This window comes from Ochotona princeps, chromosome 2, assembly GCF_030435755.1.
Source record: "Ochotona princeps isolate mOchPri1 chromosome 2, mOchPri1.hap1, whole genome shotgun sequence".
NCBI classification, from domain to species: Eukaryota; Metazoa; Chordata; class Mammalia; order Lagomorpha; family Ochotonidae; genus Ochotona; species Ochotona princeps.
The window spans coordinates 14312492-14335186 of record NC_080833.1 but is presented as its reverse complement, the minus strand read 5'-3'; the positions used below and the strand labels follow the sequence as shown (position 1 = coordinate 14335186).

Genomic DNA, 22695 nt, shown 5'->3' with positions numbered 1-22695 from the left:
AGGCTAAAAGCCTTCCAGGGCTGAGACCCAGGCAGCTGGGGAAGAAGGCTCACGTTGGTGCTGGCCACCGACCCTGCCCAGCAGTTCCCCTGTGTCTGAGACAAGAATCCTTGTCTTTCCATCACACATGTCATTGGCCACGCCACTCCACGTGTTGCCATACCTAACTCTGGGTCTCTCAAACCTCAACTGTCCCTGCCTGCCTCATGCCCTGATACGCTACACACCCATACAAAGCCTGCTCAGATCCTCCATCAGGGTTTCTGAACTGAGGGCCTCAAGCCCAGGCCACCAAATACCCCCAGACCTGGGCATGGCCTTGGAGCCCAGGCTAGGCAGTTTCTGCTCTCTCTCCTGGGGAGCATCTTCTACCTGGGCCCCTGTTCCCACAGCCCCAGGACCTGTCCCACCCGTCAGGATTGAGTCCTCCTCCTCCACGGTGGCTGAGGGACAGACTCTTGATCTGAGCTGTGTGGTAGCAGGGCAGGCCCACGCCCCAGTCACATGGTACAAGCGTGGGGGCAGCCTCCCTGCCCGGCACCAGGTACACAGCCCCAGGAAGGTGGGAGGGAACAGAGTACAGTGGGTGTTGGGGGTTCTGGATCCTGGACTTGGGGGCTGGAGATTGTTGGCTCAGGGCAACCAGGGACCTCTGCTCGGCTCCAGAAAGCTCCCCACTCACACCACTGCCCTCCACTGCCCAGGTCCGCGGCTCCCGCCTATACATCTTCCAGATCTCACCCGCTGACGCAGGGGAGTATGTGTGCCGTGCCAGCAATGGTGTGGAGGCCTCCATCACTGTCAGAGTAACCAGGACACGGGGGCCCAGCAATGTCAACTGTGAGTGGGTTGGGTAGAGGCCCAGGTTGGGCTTGGGGTGCCTTAGAGAGCTGAAGTAACCAGTGACCATCTCGTCCCCCAGCCTCTGGCGGCACCCAGCCCATCCGCATTGAATCGTCGTCCTCCCACGTAGCTGAGGGGCAGACCCTGGATCTGAACTGCGTGGTGCCTGGACAAGCCCATGCTCAGGTCACATGGCATCGGCGTGGGGGCAGCCTCCCTGCCCGGCATCAGGTGTGGAGCTGAAGAGTATACATGGGGCAAGAAGCGGGAGGGGGAGGTCCCTGGGTTGTGAGGGAACTAGGGGTTTCCAAAGGGAGACCTTGGACCCTGGGCCTGGGTTCCCCACTAACTAGTTCATCATCTTGAACAGGATGCCTAACCTCTCTGTGCCATAATTATAGCATCTGTGGAACAGTAATATGTGTAATAGTTCTAGCTTTTTAGGATTCTCTTAAAGATGAGGGTAATTAATGTGCATGTAATGTACAGAGAGTCCAGCTCCAGGGAGGGCCAGGAGCTATAATTGCTACCACAACACCAGGAGCTGTCATTGCCGCTCTATCATGTGTGTCTTAGAGCAGCACCCATTACAAGATGCACCATTATTCTGTTAGCTGAGGAAGGAGAGAAGCTCCTATAGATAGCGGTCAGCTCCCTCATTTTAGTTCTTGATTGCAGGGGGCTACAGGTGTGCCTTAGTACAGATTGGGAGTGGAGCTGGGACCAGAGCTCTTTCCCCACCACTAGGCAGGATAGGAAACCTGACCCCCGCTGATAGCCAGCCACAGGGGTCAGAGGGTAAGCAGGGCTGCAGATGGCTGGTGGCAGGGTACCACAAGGGCTCCTGAACTTCCCTCACTCTGGCCAGACCCATGGCTCACTGCTGCGGCTGCACCAAGTGTCCCCTGCTGACTCGGGCGAGTACGTGTGCCGTGTGGTGGGTGGCTCCGTGCCCTTGGAGTCCTCCGTCCTAGTCACCATCGAGCCAGAGAGCTCTGTGCCTGGTGAGTGCTGTTGCAGGCCAGTAGAGGTCTGGGGTCCCGCCCTGGGAGGCTCCCCACACCAGCCACACTCATGGTTCCTCACCTCCCTGCCCTGTGTTTCCAGCACTCGGAGTTACCCCCCCAGTCCGGATTGAGTCATCATCTTCCCATGTGGCTGAAGGGCAGACACTGGATCTGAACTGCCTCGTTGCTGGGCAGGCCCATGCCCAGATCACATGGCACAAGCGTGGGGGCAGCCTCCCTGCCCAGCATCAGGTAGGAGCTGGGAAACCAAGGAGGGGCCCAAGAGTAGGTATTTGTGGGGTCACACAGAAGGAGCTCTGGTCCCAGCCCCACTCCAGTCACTTGCCTTCCCTGATTCTCAATCCTACATCTGTTGGACATGTTCACTTACCCTACACACATCTGCATTTGCTGATTTGCATTGCTGGTCCCCAGCTTTTCCCAAGTCTTAGCAGTCCTGGCTAGGTAAGGTTGAAGACTGCACCTGTCCTCACACTAGGGGAGAGGAACTGAGAGATCAGCTCCCAGATGAGCCAGAGGAACAGGAGGCTGGCCGTGAGTCCCGGGGCCAGGCTCAGATCCTGTCTCCTCCCTCCCACCCATGACAGGTGCATGGCTCGAGGTTGCGGCTGCCCCAGGTGACCCCAGCCGACTCTGGGGAGTACGTGTGTCGCGTAGTCAGCAGCTCAGGCACCCAGGAAGCCTCAGTCCTTGTCACCATCCAGCAACGCCCGGGACCCTCCCACCGTGAGTGTCTCGGGGTCAGGGCTCCTGGCAAGGGCCTTAGGGTTCAACCCCAGCGGCTCCCATACCCTGCCTTCCTTTCATCTCACCCTCCCAGCCCAGGGTGTGGTATATCCCGTCCGCATTGAGTCTTCATCCACTTCACTGGCCAATGGCCATATTCTGGATCTCAACTGCATAGTTGCCAGCCAAGCCCCCCATACCATCACCTGGTACAAGCGTGGAGGCAGCTTACCCAGTCGGCATCAGGTACAGAGCCAGCAGACTGGTGGCCAGTGGGGGAATGGGTTGTGGAACAGGGTGTACCTGACCTGAGTAGCAGGCTAAAGGGCCCTTAGAGCCTCTCTCTGTGCTCATTCAGTCATTTGGCAAACATAGAACATCCTTGCTGGGTGGGTCTGGACAGGTGCTAGACTACAGAGATGCATGTTGCTGAACTCAACCAGGTGCACCTGCTTACTGAACTTGCCTGCTTGGGCCAAGTCCTGGCCCTCACATTGCGGGTCCCAGTGGAAGATGAGTGTCTGTGCTTAGGCACCTTGCGGTCCAGAGGGAGGCAGATATGGTGGATGATAGTGCCACACGGGGCACCTTGGCCACTTCAGGCAGGGACTCAGCACGCTTTGTGAAGCGGCTGAGTGAGCAAAGCTTCTGGAGGCCCTGTCCGCCAGCCGGGGCCAGGCCACACACTAGCTGGGAGCCCCAGGCCCAGCACCAGGCAGCACAAGAGGCTCCTGGGGTACAGAAGGCGGCGGCAGCAGAGTCTATGATGCAGAGGTGCCCCTACCCCTGGTACTCACTGACCCCTGTTCCCTCCAGATTGTGGGCTCCCGGCTGCGGATCCCTCAGGTGACCCCTGCAGACTCTGGCGAGTATGTGTGCCACGTCAGCAACGGCATCGGTTCCCAGGAGACTTCCCTCATTGTCACCATTCAGGGCAGTGGTACCTCCCGTGGTGAGTTCAGAGGGCAGGGGCCAGGGGAGGCAGACAGGTCTCCTGGGAAGTTTGTCTTCTGACACTGGCTGTGTGGCCCACACCCCTCTGTCTCCAGTGCCCAGTGTCTCCCCGCCAATCAGGATCGAGTCCTCGTCCCCAACTGTAGTTGAAGGACAGACCTTGGATCTGAACTGTGTGGTTGCCGGGCAGACCCAGGCCACCATCACATGGTACAAGCGTGGAGGCAGCCTGCCCTCCCAACACCAGGTACAGAGTGGGGCTGAGGCAGTGGGGTGGCCAGTGCAGGGAGCAGCCCTGCAGGCTCCCTCTCTCATGCCCTGGACACCCCAGCAACCTGCGGCCCTAAGGAAACAGAAGCCATCTCAGTGAGTCTGACAAAGAAGGCCAGAGCCAGCTGGTGACCTGTGACCCCTTGTTCTCTCCCCATCTCCCACATCTGCACCCCCAGACCCACGGTTCCCACCTGCGTTTGCACCAGCTGTCTGTGGCCGACTCTGGAGAGTATGTGTGTCGGGCCAACAACAACATCGACGCCCAGGAGGCCTCCATCATGGTCTCGGTCTCCCCCAGACCCAGCAACCCCTCTGGTGAGTCTGATAGACAGTGTAAGAAAATGAGCATTGCATCTCCATGAGTCTCGAGGGATACAAGAGTTACCGCACATATGATGCCTTGGTTAGCCAGTGCCTGGCATACTGCAAGTGCTGCCTGTAGCTAATCTTGGTTGTTACCCTGGGGCATGGGAATTTCTGTGGCTGTGCTGCCATGACCCAGTTCCCAGATCGGACTGCCACCAAGCCCTGACTCACTTGTCCTGCTTCTCCAGCCCCTGGCGATGCTACACCCATCAGAATCGAGTCCTCCTCCTCCCATGTGGCTGAAGGGCAGACCCTGGATCTGAACTGCGTGGTCCCTGGTCAGGCCCATGCCCAGGTCACTTGGTATAAACGTGGAGGCAGCCTCCCCACTCACCATCAGGTAAGCATGTGGCTGACCAGAAGTGGTGGGAGGGTCACGGGTGTGGCCTGGCAGCAGCCCTTGTTGGATGCCAAGCCCACCCGCATCAAAAGTCAGCCCCTGAACCAGGTCTGCAAGAGTCCTGCGTCAGCATCTTATTTTGTCCCCTCTTTCCCTCTCCTGGCCCCACTCAGACCCATGGCTCAACTCTCCGGCTATACCAGGTGTCCCCAGCCGACTCAGGCCAGTATGTGTGCCGCGTACTGGGCACTTCTGGCCCCTTGGAGGCCTCAGTCCTGGTCACCATCGAGGCCTCTGATGCTGGCGCCGTCCGTGTCCCTGGTGAGGGTCTCTGCATGGGGCTGGGAGGCTGGAGGCGGGGCAGGGAAACTGGCAGGCCGAGTCCCAGAGGCTGCTGCCCCTCATACCCTGCCCAGGCCTTGGTCCTAGACTGAGCAGCCAGGTCAGGGTGAAGGCAGGGAGGATGATGTGCCTCCAGGGCCCAAGAACTCAGTGTAGCTGATATCTGATATCTGATGACTAGAGTCCAGGCCCTGTGTCTACACGTGGAGCTGTCTGTTCTTCACTCCACACTATCCCAGTTTGGGGAATACTGGTGCTCCACATGCAGGAGACTGGCACTGAGTGCTGGAGGAGGGGATGGTGGGGCAAGGGAGAACATCTGCTGCCACACCCAGGCTAACTCAGCTGGTCCAGGCCTCAGTGGAATGCAGCCAGTCCCCGGGAGACCTGCACATCTGGGCACACCAGCAAGGCTTGAGGCACAGCATGGGAGTCCCAGCTCACAATCTCCTTGTGCCTCAGCCCAAGGTGGAACCCCGCCCATCCGCATCGAGACATCCTCTTCCCGTGTGGCTGAAGGGCAGACCTTGGATCTGAGCTGTGTGGTGCCTGGGCAGGCCCATGCCCAGGTCACGTGGCATCGGCGTGGGGGCAGCCTCCCCGCCCAGCACCAGGTAAGAGGCAGGAGACAGAGGATGCATGTTTGTTCCCCATCCCTACACCCGCCCCCAGTCCTGCCCAAATCCATCCCCAAAGGGAAGGAAGGGGACACAGGGAGGGAGCCCCACCATGGGGGCTGGGAGGTGATGCAAGAGATCCCTGGGATCAGAGGGCAGGCACAGACCAGACACGCAGGGCTACCACGTGTGCCAGAGCCAAGGTGCAGAAAAAAAAAAAATAAGACACCTCTTGCCCAAGACCTTGACTTGCTCTGACCAGAAACCAAAAAACTGGCACATTGAGCATTTATTGTCAGAGTATATAGCCTGTGCTGCTGTGTGAGACAGTCCTGGGCTACTGGGACCAGAGGACTTGGCTGCCCTCCTCACTCTCACCTCCACTTGGTCAGGTTCACGGCCACATCCTGAGACTGAACCAGGTGTCCCCTGCTGACTCCGGCGAGTACACCTGCCGAGTGGTCGGCAGCTCAGGTGTCCTGGAGGCCTCTGTCCTGGTCTCCATCGAGCCTGCCAGCCCAGCCCCCATTCCTGGTGAGTGACATGGAGCCGCGGGCACAGAGTTGGGGCCCCCTCCTAGCCCTGCTCCTCCCTGCTGCCCCAGCAGGACTTGTCTTTTTTCCTAAATCCCTGAAAAAAATATTTGAAAGGAAGGTGACAGAGCAAGAGAGACAGAGAACAAGAACTGATTTCATTTGCTGATTCATTCTCCAAATGACCCTAAGAGCCAGGGCTAGGGCATTATAGGAAACTGAATCAGAAGCACTGAGTATCCAACATGCCAGTATGGAATGGGGCATACCAGGTTGCATCTTAACCCCCTGCACCACCATATACGCCCTGGTGTTGCTGGGGGCGAAGGATCAAGCCAGCCTGGATGCTCACAGATACATAACCAATGCCCTCATGAGTTTCCTGTGTGTCCCCAGTCCCTGGTGGCCTCCCTGCCCTTCCACTCCACCAGTGGGAGCCTGGTCCTTGGTCTCAATGACTTCTGAGCCCCCAGAAAATGGAGACTCTTTTCAGGTCCTATGACAGCCACCCTGAAACTGCTACACCTCCAGTGCCACCGCCTAAGGTCTCTACCGGAGGGCACAAGGACCTGGCCTCTCTGACCCACCCTTGTGCCCACAGCTCCAGGACTAGCCCAGCCTATCTACATCGAGGCCTCCTCCTCCCATGTGGCCGAAGGGCAGACCCTGGATCTGAACTGCGTAGTGCCCGGGCAGGCCCATGCCCAGGTCACATGGTACAAGCGTGGTGGCAGCCTCCCTGCCCAGCACCAGGTACAGGGGCCAGGATGGGGATGATTCTAGAGCAGACCCAGCTTGCCCTGCAGCTGCCCCAATGCTCATGTAGACAAAGGGACACGTGGTTTGCCAGCCTGGAAGCTGAGAGGCCTGAGTTTTCTCCGCACTGAAAGCACTGGCAAAGTGCTTTTTTCCTATGTTTCACTCTCTGCCTCCCTCTCCCACCCACCTCCACCCCAGCCCCAGGAGAAACTCTGGGAATCTGGGAATGAATCAGTTTGTAGCCCCAGCAGCTGGAGCCCTGAGCTTCTAAGCCCTTTGGAACATCTTGGGTCCTGGCACAGCTGGGCTTGGGAACTTGCCTGCCTCAAGGCTCTCAGCCCTGAGGATTCCCTCCTCCCCACCTCGACAGACTCATGGTTCCATTCTGCGGCTCCACCATGTCTCCCCTGCTGACTCGGGCGAGTACGTGTGCCGTGTGACAGGCAGCTCAGGCCCTGAGCAGGAGGCTTCCTTCACAGTCACTGTCCTACCCAGTGAGGGGTCTTCTTACCGTAAGTATGGGGGCTGCCATGGGCAGGACAAGGAAGGAAGGACCCTGAGTGGAGCCAGCCCACTCCTGCTGAACTGAACCCTCTGCCTCGTTGGCCCCAGGCCTCAGGAGCCCAGTCATCTCCATTGACCCACCCAGCAGCACCGTGCAGCAGGGCCAAGATGCCAGCTTCAAGTGCCTCATCCACGATGGGGCCACCCCCATCAACCTGGAGTGGAAGACACGGAACCAAGAGCTGGAAGGTGAGTCAGGCAGGTAGATGGGCCAGAGGTCCATGGGGAGGTCCAGGGTGGCCGCAAGGCCAGGGGTGAGGGAAGTGCCACAAATTACTCAGTAGCCCTCATGGGACATCAATGTCCCCATATCTGTACAGTGAGGGGCTGGACCCAGACATCTCCAAGGACCCTTTCCTCTTCTGCCCTCTGTGACTCTAAGCTGAATGCTGCCAGGCCAAAGGGACCAGGAGTGTGGGCTGAGAGGTGCGGGTTGACAGTGCCAAGGCCCTCACTCACCCCCACCCCACTGCCCCCCAACAGACAATGTCCATATCAGCCCCAACGGCTCAGTCATCACCATCGTGGGCACCCGGCCCAGCAACCATGGGGCTTACCGCTGTGTGGCCTCCAATGCCTACGGCGTGGCCCAAAGTGTCGTGAACCTCAATGTGCACGGTGAGCAACCCAGGGCTTTGTCTTCCTGCCCCAGCCCTGATTCTCAGTTCAGAACCTACAGGTTCAAATCCCACCTCTGCCACAGATCCTCTCTCAGGCGTTTCCCCTCCCTAAGCCTCAGTGTGCCCATCAGTGTAATGTGCAGACGATGGCTAGGCTGGGGCCTGTGCCAGCCCTCATGACCAACAGAGCCCTTCCAGTGTGTTGATGGGTGTCATTCTTCTGGGCAGGACCCCCCATGGTGTCTGTGCTCCCTGAGGGCTCCGTGCGTGTGAAGGCAGGCAAGGATGTCACCCTGGAGTGTGTCAGCAGTGGGGAGCCCCGCTCCGCCCCTCGCTGGACCCGGGTAGGCTACCCTGCCAGGCTGGATCCATGGACGCTTGGGATGGTGGACAGCCACGCAGTGCTCAAGGTAAGGCCATCTCTGGGTGTAAGGTTCAGTCTGGGACCTAGCCTTGGTCAAGGGCTTAGGAAAGGTGTGAGGAAAGGCAGGTGAGTGTGAATGGATGAAGAAGACAAGGGGTGGTGTCAGTGACAGGGAAGAGAGAAGAGACAGAAGAAGGGAAGGAAGAGCAAATTGATGGGTGGGCTGTCACAGGATGAGCAGCCGGATGGGACAGCTGAACCCAAGCAAAGGGGAAAGGGGCGAAGCCAGACCAGAGAGCAGCAGCGTCCAAGTCTCAGCTCAGCTGCTGAGCAAGTACGGCTTCTTCCTTCCAGATTTCATCAGTGAAACCATCAGACGCGGGCACCTACGTGTGCCTAGCTCAGAATGCACTGGGCACAGCACAGAAGCAAGTGGAAGTGATCGTGGACATGGGCACCGTAGCCCCAGGCGCCCCCCAGGCCCAGGTGGAAGAAGTGGAGCTGACCGTGGAGGCTGGACACACGGCCACCTTGCGCTGCTCAGCCTCAGGTGTGGCGAGGGGCTAGCCACCGGCCAGCAGAGCAGTGGTGCCTAAGGCCTGAGTTAAAGACCTGAAGATGACACCATGCCCACTGGCATCTCCCAATAATGGCTACGCCCACTTGGTGGCTTCCCCACAGAGTGACAAGACCATCCAGTACCCTTCCACCCCTACCTGGGACATGGTCCCTTGGGCAGCCCACCAACCTTTGCCCTCTCCCTCTGTCTGGCACAGGCAGCCCCATGCCCACCATCCACTGGTCCAAGCTACGTGCCCCACTGCCCTGGCAGCACCGGCTGGAAGGCAACACCCTAATCATCCCCAGGGTCGCCCAGCAAGACTCGGGCCAGTACATCTGCAATGCCACCAGCCATCTGGGGCACTCTGAGGCTACTGTCGTCTTGCATGTGGAGAGTAAGCTACCTGTCCCGTCCATGACTGCCCTCTCTGCACCAGAGTACACCCTGGACAGAATCCCCAGAGCCTGCCCAGGCCACTGGCTACTTGCCTTACTGGGACCTTTACTCTCCCCAACTCCAGTCCCCTGGGCTCACTGTGCCCCTTCCCTGGTGCTTTTCTAGATCCCTGCTGCCCTCTGCCCATCCTCACCCTGTCCCCTTGTATTCTCCACCCCAGATCCACCATACGCCACCATAGTCCCAGAACATGCCTCAGTGCGGGCAGGAGAGACGGTGCAGCTACAATGCCTGGCACATGGCACTCCACCGCTCACCTTCCAGTGGAGCCGCGTGGGCAGCAGCCTCCCCGGGCGGGTGACTGTCAGTAAGGAGCGGCTGCACATTGAGTCCGCAGCCCCTGAGGACTCAGGCCGCTACCGCTGCCAGGTCTCCAACAAGGTGGGCTTAGCCGAGGCCTTCGTCCAGGTACTTGTGCAAGGTAAGTAGCCCCAGCTCAGGCTGGACAGGAGCAATCAGCTTTCCCCGAGTCCCTTCCATACCCCCAGCACAGATACCTAGCGACCCAAACTTGGGGTAGAGACCGCTTTGCCCTCTACCTTGTTCTCCAAGGCCCAAACTGGACTTGCCTCCTCCAGGAAGACCCCATTCTCTCCAATTTATTTGTTCTCAGCCCCTCTTACTGCCATTTCCCTCCCTTGACACACTTTTATCTGCCAGAGGAGGTTCTTAGTACACCAACCTGCCCCACTGCTGTATGACAAGGACAGGGCTGGACCCACTCATCCCAGCAGCCCAGCTCATCTACTCCAGGGCCCCAGGACGGGCCTGGCAGATGCCTGATGGACAACAGTACATGAGGGGCAGACAGCATGCCCAGGGCTTTGGTGCATCTCCAGAGAATCCAGCATCTCTCTGGTCTCCTCTGGTCCAAAGACAGGCAAGAACTGTTGGGCCCAACAAATCCTACAACCCACAGTCAAGAACCTCGAGTCAGAAAGAGCTGACTTCCAAGCTTGGTTACTTGTTCACTGTGCACCCTCAGCCAAGGCATTTAGCCTCTATGCACCTCAGTTTCTTCATCTGCCAAGTGGAGTGAAGAGAACAGTGTCTCCATGCAGGCTGAGTTAGACCCATAGACAGGAAACCTGCAGCCCACCAGAGGTACCAGTAATTGTGCTCACTACCCCTCCTTCATCCATCTCCCAAGACTCAGCATCCCAGGCGCACTGACTGCAAACAACGTGGTCTTTGCTGACCTTCCTTGGAAAGGCCAGAGTCCTTCCCACTCTCCCTACCCAAAGGCCAGCCACTGTGGAAGCAGAGCCCAGCACCGGTGGGCCCTCATGGCTGTTCACTGCATAAAGAACCCAATGAATGGATGGACCCCTGAACTGTCTTTCCCTGGTCAGAGGTTACCAGGACAAGAATCTCCCTTGTGTGTGGGGCTGTTGGTTTCCTGAGCCTGGGGAAGGCAGGGCCCAGCATGTCAGAGATGTGACATACATCTACATGCAGAATCTTGTATGTCCCCCTCCCCAGGCTCCTCCAGCACACTCCCTGACACTGCTGTCTCAGCCGGAGCCCCACCCACCGTGCAGATCACACCTCAGCAGGAGACCAGGAGCATCGGGGCCAGCGTCGAGTTCCACTGTGCCGTGCCCAGCGACCGGGGCACCCAGCTCCGCTGGATCAAGGAAGGGGGCCAGCTACCTCCTGGCCACAGCGTGCAGGATGGGGTGCTGCGGTGAGTAGGGATGCGGTCAGGACTGGACTCTGCCCATAGCTGATGGGTGGAACAGAATTAGAGCACCTGCCCCGAGGAGCCTCCGCCCCGAGGAGCCTCCATATGAAGCACTCTCCTTGGGCAAGTCACTTGACCTCTGGGAACCTCTGTTTTCCCATCTCTACAGTGGGTTAAGTAAGACTTAAATGAGTTTGTGGAAGACACTAATCATAGTGCTTAGACATCCTTCCAAAAACCGTGGCCCATATTCCTTCTACTGTTAGTGGGAGGAAGAAAACAGCTCTGGAGTGAGATGTCCACAGATGCCCCAGGTCTCGGCCCTGCTACTTGGTAACTGGGATCTTGAACACAGGGTCTTCATCTAAAGCAGATGTGAAGCCCCCAGCTGCCTGCATGCCTCCTGTGATTATCGGGAGAGCAGAACTTGACTCAGGGTGCTAACCCACATCAGCTGTTACCTCCCACAAGGCTGCCAAACAGGACTCGGTTGTTCTCACACCCTAACGTTTTTCTCCCCCTTCACAGAATCCAGAACTTAGACCAGAGCTGCCAAGGGACATATGTCTGCCAGGCGCATGGACCTTGGGGACAAGCCCAGGCCAGTGCCCAGCTGGTTGTCCAAGGTAAGAGGGAGGCTTCAGGCCCCTGCAAAGAGCAAGGGGCAGAGCTAAGGAGAGTAGAGTGCAGACAGCCTCCTATGCAGAAAATGCTTGTGTTTCACTTTGCTGTGTCTAGTGCAGTGAGGAGCTTGATAATGTTGTGAGGGAGGTAGGTGTCGTGGTGGGTGCCCAGCCACACTGGTGAATACATGAGTCAGTGGATGAATAAACAAAAAGAGCAAGCAGGTTTGTGTGTCCATGAGTGGCTTCATGGAAAAGAAAAGCAGGTGATGATACAAACGAGTGCCAGCACGCCAGGGGTCAGTCGCCTGTGGGCTAACCTGCCGGCCATCTACCTCCCTCCTCCCCAGCCCTGCCCTCTGTGCTCATCAACATCCGGACCTCTGTGCAGACCGTGGTGGTCGGCCACTCTGTGGAGTTCGAGTGTCTGGCACTGGGTGACCCCAAACCTCAGGTGACGTGGAGCAAAGTTGGAGGGCGCCTGCGGCCTGGCATCATGCAGAGCGGGAATGTCATCAAGATCCCCCATGTGGAGCTGGCCGACGCTGGGCAGTACCGCTGCACTGCCACCAACGGCGCTGGCACCACACAGTCCCATGTGCTGCTGCTCGTGCAAGGTGACTGGGGATACGGCGAGCAAGACTGGGGCGGGGACACTCATGCTGCCATTACTCCTATCTACTCTCTGGGGAGATTTTCTGCGTGTGTTTAGGGAAAGCTGGAACCTGTGGGGAAGGAGCTGTGCTGCAGGGCATTGCGGGGGGAGGGGAGAGACCACACACAGTCCTCACCTGTCGGTAGTGATGGAGAGCCCCTTCAGCCAGTCCGGTGATACAGGCATAGCATGAACACACGGCAGATCAATGCAGTGCTGACAAAAGCTTCATCCCCATGCCTGCTCACCCACACAGCCCACGTGCTCCCTTCTCGGGGCCCCAGAGCACTGCACAAGTTTCTCCCCAAACATGTTGAAAAGGTGTCAGGTAGACCAGATCCTGAGCCCTGACTCTGCCCAGTTCCCTCTGTGTAGCCAGGAGCAAGCAACTGCTTCTCCCCACTGACCCACGATTTCCTCATCTGTGAAATGGGACACAGTGCTGGACTCAGGCTGGACACACAAGGGGTTGGCCATCGTCACGTTGGTTCATGTCTCTTTCCCCTCCAGCCTTGCCCCAGATCTCAACACCCCCAGAAGTCCGTGTACCTGCTGGCTCTGCGGCTGTCTTCCCCTGCATGGCCTCGGGCTACCCCACACCTGACATCACCTGGAGCAAGGTAAGTGGTGCACGGGGAATTGGCAGGTATGCCACAGCCAGGACCGGGTGTAAACCATCTCAGTGCTCTCAGGACCTGGCACAGAATCCATGTTTAGAGTCTGAAGGTGAGCCTGGAAGCAGGCAACCATAGGAGGTGTGGGCCAAGGCCGGGCTCCTCAGACCTGGTGTGTCCACAGCTGGATGGCAGCCTGCCACCTGACAGCCGCCTGGAAAACAACATGCTGATGCTGCCCTCAGTCCGGCCCCAGGATGCTGGCACCTACGTCTGCACTGCTACTAACCGCCAGGGCAAGGTCAAAGCCTTTGCCCATCTGCAGGTGCCAGGTAAGACAAACCCCCACTGCCAGCATCGGCAGTACCCTACCTGGGAAGCATTGACTCTAACGGTTCCCTGTGCTCTCTGCTGGCAGAGCGGGTGGTGCCCTACTTCACCCAGACCCCCTACTCCTTCCTGCCACTGCCCACCATCAAGGATGCCTACAGGAAGTTTGAGATCAAGATCACCTTCCGGCCGGACTCAGCCGACGGTGAGCAGGCGAGGAGCTGACAAGGGAGGCTGGGGTGGAGAGGGGGACCTGGTGGAGAATCTGCCAGGTGGCATGAACCTTCCCTGCCCTGGGGTCTCCCACTCTGGGTCCTCGCTTGTGCCCGCTGTCTGCTCCCTGCCCTCAGGTGGCTCACTCTGCAGCCTCCTCTTCTCCCTCTGCCATCCTGGGTGCACCATGTCCAGGCCTCCTGTCCCCATTGCTGCTCCCTTCTCCCTGTTCTCGCACTTCTCACTTCATCCTGATCTCTCTCTCTCTCTCTCTCTCTCCCCTCCCTTTCGGGTTCTGACTTTCACTGTCCAGGCCTCCTTCTCTATTCGGGTGAGTCTCTGCCTCTCTCACTCACTTCCAGGGGACCCTACAAGGGTGCGAAGCAGTCAGTATCTATTTCTTGTCGGGGCTCCCGGCAAGACCTTCTGTCAAGGGTGCCGACCCTGCGATGGCGAGAAGGCCAGGCTGTGGGAGGAGCACTCGAGGGAGGAATAGCAGCCGGAGCGTGGACAGGCCCGAGGGTTTGGGTCCTGCCTATGACAGGGGTCACAGGGAGCCCGTGACTAGAGGGGGGCCCCTCACACTGCTGTGACCTCCCAGGAATGCTGCTGTACAATGGGCAGAAGCGGACCCCAGGGAGCTCCACCAACCTGGCCAACAGGCAGCCCGACTTCATCTCCTTCGGCCTCGTGGGTGGAAGGCCCGAGTTCCGGTGAGACCCTCGGCCTCCCTGTTTTAGGGGAGAAAGGGCTGGGGGGCTGCCCAGAGGACTGAGGTCCAGGGGTCACTGTCCTATTTCCACAACGGAGGCTCTGGGAGAAGGAGCACTTTATCACGATCACGGTCCCTCTGGGTGACCACCCATTCTGCTGGAGGAGCACAATATGCCAGTAAGGTGGAGGAGCAAGCCAACCTCAGACCTGGGGCTGCTGCAGGCCAGGTTTCATTCACTCATTCATCCGTTGAGCAGTTACTCAGCAAACACACACCATGTGCCAGGCCCTGATACAGACTCCGTTCTTGTGCTTAAGGAAATGTCACCCTTGCTGGGAAACACAGGTCATAAACAGAGAGAAATGCAGAGGGAGGACTCAGGTACAGTGAAGACAGGTACCAGCGGAGAGTGCCAGGGCTGCTCCAGAAAGCTGCCAGGGAGTATAGGGAGATAGCTGGGAGGGGTCAGGGCTAGGACAAGCTGGTGCTGGACACAGCAGGCATAACAACCAGGGCAGTGCCAGAGCTGAGGCTGCAAGAGCAGGTACAGCTCCCGCTCTCTGGTGCCCCTCCAAGGCCCTCGCTACAAACCCACCACCCATTCTCTCCTGCCCTACCCTCCACCCCACTGAGCAGGTTTGACGCAGGCTCTGGCATGGCCACTATCCGCCACCCTACACCGCTGGCCCTGGGCCAGTTCCACACAGTGACTCTGCTGCGCAGCCTCACGCAGGGCTCCCTGACTGTGGGCAACCTGACTCCAGTCAACGGCACCTCCCAGGTAAGCTCAGGCCCCGGGCCTTAGCCCCAGCCCTCCGCCTGGCCTGCCCTGTGTCCACCTGCCAGTCCTGCCTTCTCCACCTCCCCAGGGCAAGTTCCAGGGCCTGGACCTGAATGAGGAGCTGTACCTGGGCGGCTACCCTGACTATGCGGCCATCCCCAAGGCAGGCCTGAGCAGCGGCTTTGTCGGTGAGCCTGGGCTGGCCCTGCAGGGCATGGGCAGGCTCCCCAGCAGCCAGCCCCAGCCACAGACTCACCCTAACCACCTGCTTGCCCACAGGCTGTGTCCGGGAACTACGCATCCAGGACGAGGAGATCATCTTCCACGACTTCAACCTCACCGCACACGGCATCTCCCACTGCCCTACCTGTCGGGACCGGCCCTGCCAGGTGATCCCACACCCATAGCGGGTACCCCTCTGACTGCCCCAGCCACTGCCGTTGGCCATGGCCAGCCCCTGTGGGGAGAGGAAAGGGCAGGGGTGTTCTCGGCCTGACTCCTGGGGGCTACCTTGCAGAATGGAGGCCAGTGCCACGACTCGGAGAGCAGCAGCTACGTGTGCGTGTGCCCGGCTGGCTTCACCGGGAGCCGCTGCGAGCACTCACAGGCCCTGCACTGCCACCCAGGTGTGTACCCCAGGCTGCCACACCACTGTCACCCGCAGGTGCCCATCTTCACCATTGCCACCCTTTTCTTTTTTTTTTTTTTTTAAGATTTATTTATTTTATTACAAAGTCAGATATACAGAGAGGAGGAGAGACAGAGAGGAAGATGTTCCGTCCGATGATTCACTCCCCAAGTGAGCCGCAACGGGCCGGTATGCGCCAATCCGATGCCGGGAACCAGGAACCTCCTCCTGGTCTCCCACACGGGTGCAGTGTCCCAAAGCTTTGGGCCGTCCTCGACTGCTTTCCCAGGCCACAGGCAGGGAGCTGGATGGGAAGTGGAGCTGCCGGGATTAGAACCGCCGCCCATATGGGATCCCGGGGCTTTCAAGGCGAGGACTTTAGCCGCTAGGCCACGCCACCGGGCCCATTGCCACCCTTTCTTCTCCATCCATAGCCCACCCCCATCACTCCTAGCTGAGAGCACCTCACTCTTCATAGATAACCCATCCCCTCAGCTCTACCAGCCAATGACCCTCCCCCCTCCAGCATGGCTACTCAGGTGTCTACACCCCACCATCTAGTTTACCAAGGGCTCGCACCCTTCCCATCCTGCCCACCTAGTCCTCCCCAAGTGCTGACTACCTAGCCGTCTTATAACTCAGGCACATGGTACCCACATCTTGTTACCCAATACTGTCAAGACTACCACAGACACACAGAGCCACTTTAACACCCCCCAACCTCCTGGACAGCCTTCTCAGCCTGGCCTCAGTCCCAGCTGAGGCCTCCTGTGTGCGATAGACTGGGCTTTGACTCACCCCGTGCTGAGTCATCCCAGCATCCTCTTCACTGGCCCATGTGTCCCCCAGAGGCCTGTGGGCCAGATGCCACCTGCGTGAACCGGCCCGACGGCCGAGGCTACACCTGCCGCTGCCACTTAGGCCGCTCAGGGGCGAGATGCGAGGAAGGTGAGTGGAACCAGCCTCTCAGTGATGGTTGGGCAAGCTGAGCAGGACCCCCTGACTAAGATGGATCCTACAAAACTAGCCTAGAACCAGCACAAAGTCACCTGGCTACATGCACCCCCACTCCCAAGCCTGAGTCCCTTACATGAGGGTCCCTAGACAAGACCTTTATCTCACTGGGGTTGCTCCCAGCCTGGTGTGTGGTGTCCAGGCCAGAGGCTCTGGGGCTGTCCCAGCTGCCACCCAGCTCGTTCTGTGGTAGGCAGGGATCCCAGAGCAGGGCTGGGCTCCTTCCCCCCAACTCCGGTGTTCCTGCTGCTGAGTCCTAACTGAGCTGTAACTGTCACCGCAGGTGTCACAGTGACCACCCCCTCCATGTCGGGCTCCGACTCCTACCTGGCACTGCCTGCCCTCACCAACACACACCACGAGCTACGCCTGGATGTTGAGTTCAAGCCACTGGCGCCCGATGGGATCTTATTATTCAGCGGGGGAAAGAGTGGGCCTGTGGAGGACTTTGTGTCCCTGGCCATGGCTGGCGGCCACCTGGAGTTCCGCTACGAGTTGGGGTCAGGTAAACACCAGGCACCAGAGGCAGAGGGGACCCTGAGTGCCAAGCTCTGTGTCCTCCTTGACCTTTCATACCCTACCGAGGCAGGGAGGAGCAGACCTGGGGGTCAGCCACCCACGGTCTCCTGTTGCTACCTGTGCCTTGCTGTGTGTGATGCTAAGCACGTCCCCAGAGCTCTCTCAACCTTGGGTCCCTCATTTGGCATGCCCAACAGCCATGGGAAGTTCCCTGTCCACTCAAGTCCCCATCCCTCTCTGGCGGCCTCTCCCCCCTGCCCCATCCAGGACTGGCCATTCTGCGGAGCCCCGAGCCGCTGGCCCTGGGCCGTTGGCACCGTGCGTCTGCTGAGCGCCTCAACAAGGATGGCAGCCTGCGGATAAACGGAGGCCGCCCTGTTCTGCGCTCCTCGCCCGGCAAGAGCCAGGGCCTCAACCTGCACACGCTCCTCTACCTGGGCGGCGTGGAGCCCTCCGTGCCGCTGTCTCCAGCCACCAACATGAGCGCTCACTTCCGTGGCTGTGTTGGTGAGGTAAGGAGTAGCCCCAGAGAAGGAGTAGGGCAGAGGGAGGCAGGCTGAGCCACCACCTGCAGCTCACCGGGGCCCTGGGACTGTCCGCTTCACCCGTTTCCTCCTGTCTAAAATGAAGACAACACATGAGAACACCAAGGGATCTGTGCCCAGGGAGATAGGTGCTCCTTACAGCAGGTGCCACTTGGTGTCTCTGGTCCCCTTCTCACATGGGAAGGGGACTCTCAGCCACCTTCTGCTGCCTGCTGTTGCGTGGCTCCCTCATGCCCCTGCCTCCTGCTCCCCTTCAGTTCCTCGATGTCCCTGTACCCACAGGTTTCAGTGAATGGCAAGCGACTGGACCTCACCTACAGCTTCCTAGGCAGCCGAGGCATCGGGCAGTGCTATGACAGCTCCCCATGTGAGCGCCAGCCTTGCCAGAACGGTGCCACATGTATGCCCGCTGGCGAGTACGAATTCCAGTGCCTGTGTCGTGATGGCTTCAAAGGTAGGGGTGTTGACCAGGCACCGGGCGGGGAGCAGCACCTTCAGTCATGCCCACCACGCATTCACCTCTGCCCTGGCCCACAGGAGACCTGTGTGAGCACGAGGAGAACCCCTGCCAGCTCCACGAGCCCTGTCTGCATGGGGGCACCTGCCAGGGCACCCACTGCCTCTGTCCCCCTGGCTTCTCAGGCCCACGCTGCCAGCAAGGTACCCAGTCCTGGCTTCTCTCCACCATCCTCTTGGGACCCTGGGCTGGACTGAGTGCCTAATGGAGCCATGCCCACTGACTGGAGCCCGGTCTTTCCCACAGGTCCTGGACATGGCACAGCAGAGTCCGACTGGCACCTAGAAGGCAGCGGGGGCAGCGGTAGGTGCTTGACATGACCAGCCGAGGAGCCTGGAATGCTGGGCTTCCCCCACCCTCAGCCCCATCCCCCAGTTATCCCATGCTCTTAAGTCTAAGACAATAGGCCCATGTGTGGAGCTCACTAGGCATGGAAAGGGCAGAATACAGAAGGGCACCATGCCCATGCCCAGAGTTGTGTCCTGCCCCATGCTGACTGGCAGGGTGACCATGGACCGATCGACCCACTCTGACCTGTTTCCTGATCTGTACTCCTGCATTCAGTCAATACCCATCATCATGTGCCCATCCTGACACACGATGGGAACAGAAAAGAGCAGATGAGTGAGGTGGGACCCTGGTTGTCAAGGAGTCCACCATCTATTTCAAAGTGAAGTTAAACATAGCAAGCTCTGTGCTAGCTCCTCTGTAGATACATTGCTTACTTACCACTGTTATAATAGGAAAGTGGGTAAGTGGTTAAGAGTGCGGACTCTGGAACCAGCCTGTCTGGGTTCAAATTCTAGCCCTGCTACCTCATAGCTGTGTGGCGTTGGATAGGTGACTGAACCTCTCTGTGCCTCGGCCTCCCCATGTATAAAACAGACATAATCTCTTCCCAGAGATTTTGGAGACAATTTTGCCTAAGAATAAAATTGTTGGGTGTATTGAGCATGCTCAGAATATTAACCATCTGATCTAGAATATTAACTTCTGTGAATTTTGTGTCTTCCTCTTAAAAAAAAAAAAAAAAGACTTTATTTGAAAAGCAGAGTTATAGGCAGGGGTGAGAGTGGAGGGTAAGGACAAAGAGAGATCTTCTGCCTGCTGCTTCACTCCCTAAATGGCAGTAATGTTCCCTAAATGGCTGCAATAGCCAGGGCTGGGCCAGGCCAAAGCCAGGTAACTAGAACTTCATCTGAGTCTCCCACATGGGTGCAGAGGCTCAGGTACTTGGGCTATCTTCCACTGCTTTCCCAGGGACACTAACAGGGAGCTGGATTAGAAGTAAGGCAGCTGGACTTGAACCAGCGCCCCTATGGGTAACAAGCATCTGAAGCTGCACAGCACGCTGGCTCTAGATGTTGTGTCTCACTGTTGCATTCAGTAAACTTAGGCTTACAGCTACTGTGAAATTCACGGCAGGTGGCAGCAGGTGGCAGCTGCCCATGCTCACTTGGCAAGTGTCCCTGCCCTTGTAGCTGCCAGGCTGCCATGCCCAGTGCTAGGCTGTAGGGTGGCTCATGAGCCAATGGGGATGCAGGCCAGATGGTGCTCCAGGCTGCCCACCTCCTGGGCAGGTCACTCACCGGAGTGTGTCCTCCCATGTAAAACTGGCAGAGCACCAAGGCTCCCAACCACTGCACACCAATGCCCAGATGACAACCTATCTCAGTCTGCTCAAGATGAAGGACTTTATGGAGCTGTGGGACCTGCCAAGCCATAGCCAGACAGATCCTGGCAACTAGGGGCAGGGGCCAGGCCACACTGGCCGAGCCGACCTCATGAAATGAAATGTATAGGATTGCAGCAGAAACCCGGCTGAGCAGAAATGTATCCACACAAACTTATATGTGTCATCCCTGTGCTGCTTTATTAACACGGTAAATAACATGGTAGTGGGGGTCCTAATAGTGAACACAGTGTCAGGATAGTAATAAATGCCCACAGTACTCCAAGTGTCTGCAGCCTGGCACGGGGTGAGCAGTGATGGAGTGAATGAGAACAGCCGAGTAGGTTATCACCCAAGTTCCCAGGCCCCTGAACCAGCTGCTGGCTACTTGAATGCCCAAGGACTATAGGTTCAGAGCTCCGGCAGTGGAGGTAGGGATGGGAGCTCTAACACCTAAGGCAAGTCCACAGGTGGCTCACCCCTCTCGCTCCCTCTATTTCCGCAGACGCCCCCGGCCAGTATGGAGCCTACTTCTATGATGGCGGCTTCCTAGCCCTCCCTGGCCACATCTTTTCCAGAAGGTGAGCATGCTCTGGGAGAACCCCAGGGCCTGGAGGGAAAGTGTAACTCCCGACTTCTGTCCCCTCATCCCCTGCTTCCCTGCCCATAGCCTCCCCGAAGTGCCCGAGACCATTGAGCTGGAGGTTCGCACCAGCACGGCCAGTGGCCTTCTGCTCTGGCAGGGAGTGGTGAGTGTGGGCATGCTGGGTTCCTGGGGCAAGTGGCTGACCTCCTGCTGGCCAGTACATTGTGGAGAGAGAAAGGGGGCCTCTGCCCTCCAGGCTGGGGAGCCCCCAGAGACCCTGTGCTTTTCTGGCAGGAGATAGGCAAAATCAGCCGAGGCAAGGACTTCGTCAGCCTTGGGCTTCAGGACGGGCACCTTGTCTTCAGGTAGGTCCTTCGCCTTCTCAGTTCCCAGTGCCACCCTCTACCACCACAACCATCCCACCTCTGCCCTGTTCCTGAGCTGACTGACACTCTGGGTTCTGTGACCACAGCTACCAGCTGGGCAGTGGGGAAGCCCGCCTTGTCTCTGAGGACCCCATCAATGATGGCGAATGGCATCGGGTGACGGCGCTGCGGTGAGAGAATGCGGCTGGGCACTCGGGCAAGGGGCCCTAAGTTTTAGAGTGGGACAGGACACCCCCACTGTGAGCAGGGAGGCAGGCAGGCATTGAGCCCTGCAAAGAGAGAACCTGAAACCGAGTTGAGATCAGGAAGGAAACTGGATTGCTGGGGTCCGATCTCTTACCCGACAGGCACTAAGGAACTCAAAGGGGAGGGGGCAGCTGGGATCCCTTGGGTGGGCCCAGGAGGTTGAGCAGTCTGTGGTAGCGGCCTGACCCAGTTTCACTGCAGAGAGGGCCGCAGAGGCTCCATCCAGGTGGACGGTGAGGAGCTGGTCAGCGGGCAGTCCCCAGGCCCAAATGTGGCAGTTAACACCAAGGGCAACATCTACGTGGGTAAGTTCCTGGGCTCAGGTCTGCTGTAGGCCTGGAGCTGCCCTCGGGACAAGGGGAATACGATGCACCTGCCCTACCTCCCATGCTGGCTTCTGAGCCAACAGATGCTCTTGCTTCCTCCCACAGGCGGAGCTCCCGACGTGGCTGCCCTGACTGGAGGCAGGTTCTCCTCGGGTATCACAGGCTGTATCAAGAACCTGGTGCTGCGCTCCGCCCAGCCTGGTGGCCCACCCCCCCAGCCCCTGGACCTGCAGCATCGCGCCCTGGCAGGAGCCAACACGCGCCCCTGCCCTTCATAGGCACCTGCCTGCCTCCCCCTACGGACTTCTGGGTAGAGCCTAACCCAACCATGTCGAGTATATTATTATTAATATTATTATTATGAATTTTTGTAAGAAACCGAGGCGATGCCACGCTTTGCTGCTACCACCCTGGGCTGGACTGGAGGGGAGTGTGGCACCACCATGCACACCTGGGCAAAACCGCAGAGCTGGTGGGTGGGCAAGCCGAATGGGAACAGACTCCTCAGAACGCCACCATGATGTGGAGTCCAATGCAGTGGCCCAGAGCTGCTCCCGTGTACCCGCCCAAGGGGCCCCTCCAGGCAGAGCCCGGATGCCCATCTCAGCAGCCCTTTCTAGCCTCTTACCGTGCGCGCCCACCTCAGCTTCCATCCTGGTGCTCACTGGCTACATGAACAGGAGGGTGTGACGGGAGCCGTGGCCACCCCCTCTGCACCAGGAAGCTCTCTACGTCTGCTGTGGAGCAGAAGGCAGCTCCCCCTCCCGCAGCCCATGTCCTAGCCCTCCTCTGCCTCCTCCCTGCAGCCGGCAGGGCCACCTACCCCTGACAGCCTCCCCTCTCCCACTGAGCTCCCCACCCCGTCCTGCACACCTGTCCCACACACGCAGTCCAGGGCCCCTAACCACAGGGGCTGCCTGGGAACCCCCACTCCCCAGGAGCTGCTCCAGGCAGAGCCCAGCACTGACAGGCTCTCCACACACACCAGGCCTCGGCCCTCCTACTCATCTGGAAGTGAAGGCCCAGGGGCCGAGGGGGCTGCTGGTGGGGGAAGCCAGGACTCGTGACTGGGAAGGGTAGAAGGGAGATGTGCCAGTCCTGCCCCAGCCATGGGAGCCCCCAGGCTGGGAGGCTGGGATGCCTGGCCTCTGTGTCCTAGGAGGGACCCTCCTGTGGTCTTTGTCTTGATTTTTCTTAATAAACGGTGCTATCCCCGCCAGGGCTGCCTGCGTGCTTTTACTGGGGTTTGGCTCCAAGGTACCCGGGGTGGGGCAGAGAAGCTGCCGGGGTCCAG

General features: G+C 58.8%; 1 protein-coding gene across 2 annotated transcripts in view; it reads left to right on the top strand.

Annotated features, from left to right (window-relative positions):
* Positions 1–22620, top strand: part of HSPG2 (heparan sulfate proteoglycan 2) — a 96969-nt gene extending 74349 nt beyond the window's left edge. For both annotated transcript variants that reach the window (XM_058676498.1, XM_058676491.1), the window contains 45 exons: positions 393–544; positions 705–840; positions 923–1074; positions 1712–1847; positions 1951–2102; positions 2459–2597; positions 2692–2843; positions 3414–3549; positions 3647–3798; positions 4001–4139; positions 4379–4530; positions 4704–4851; positions 5335–5486; positions 5882–6023; positions 6624–6775; positions 7152–7293; positions 7394–7534; positions 7829–7963; positions 8194–8375; positions 8684–8879; positions 9106–9285; positions 9508–9768; positions 10830–11034; positions 11560–11657; positions 12005–12271; positions 12820–12929; positions 13108–13255; positions 13342–13458; positions 14068–14179; positions 14818–14962; positions 15051–15150; positions 15242–15351; positions 15480–15588; positions 16440–16538; positions 16888–17109; positions 17391–17635; positions 17951–18122; positions 18206–18328; positions 18432–18488; positions 20363–20438; positions 20528–20606; positions 20738–20808; positions 20916–20999; positions 21277–21380; positions 21507–22620. In XM_058676498.1, the coding sequence (XP_058532481.1) occupies positions 393–544; positions 705–840; positions 923–1074; positions 1712–1847; positions 1951–2102; positions 2459–2597; positions 2692–2843; positions 3414–3549; positions 3647–3798; positions 4001–4139; positions 4379–4530; positions 4704–4851; positions 5335–5486; positions 5882–6023; positions 6624–6775; positions 7152–7293; positions 7394–7534; positions 7829–7963; positions 8194–8375; positions 8684–8879; positions 9106–9285; positions 9508–9768; positions 10830–11034; positions 11560–11657; positions 12005–12271; positions 12820–12929; positions 13108–13255; positions 13342–13458; positions 14068–14179; positions 14818–14962; positions 15051–15150; positions 15242–15351; positions 15480–15588; positions 16440–16538; positions 16888–17109; positions 17391–17635; positions 17951–18122; positions 18206–18328; positions 18432–18488; positions 20363–20438; positions 20528–20606; positions 20738–20808; positions 20916–20999; positions 21277–21380; positions 21507–21679 (6455 nt within the window). In that variant the 3' untranslated portion in view covers positions 21680–22620. The remainder of the gene's footprint in view (positions 1–392; positions 545–704; positions 841–922; positions 1075–1711; positions 1848–1950; positions 2103–2458; positions 2598–2691; positions 2844–3413; positions 3550–3646; positions 3799–4000; positions 4140–4378; positions 4531–4703; positions 4852–5334; positions 5487–5881; positions 6024–6623; positions 6776–7151; positions 7294–7393; positions 7535–7828; positions 7964–8193; positions 8376–8683; positions 8880–9105; positions 9286–9507; positions 9769–10829; positions 11035–11559; positions 11658–12004; positions 12272–12819; positions 12930–13107; positions 13256–13341; positions 13459–14067; positions 14180–14817; positions 14963–15050; positions 15151–15241; positions 15352–15479; positions 15589–16439; positions 16539–16887; positions 17110–17390; positions 17636–17950; positions 18123–18205; positions 18329–18431; positions 18489–20362; positions 20439–20527; positions 20607–20737; positions 20809–20915; positions 21000–21276; positions 21381–21506) is intronic.
* Positions 22621–22695: the final 75 nt, after the last annotated feature.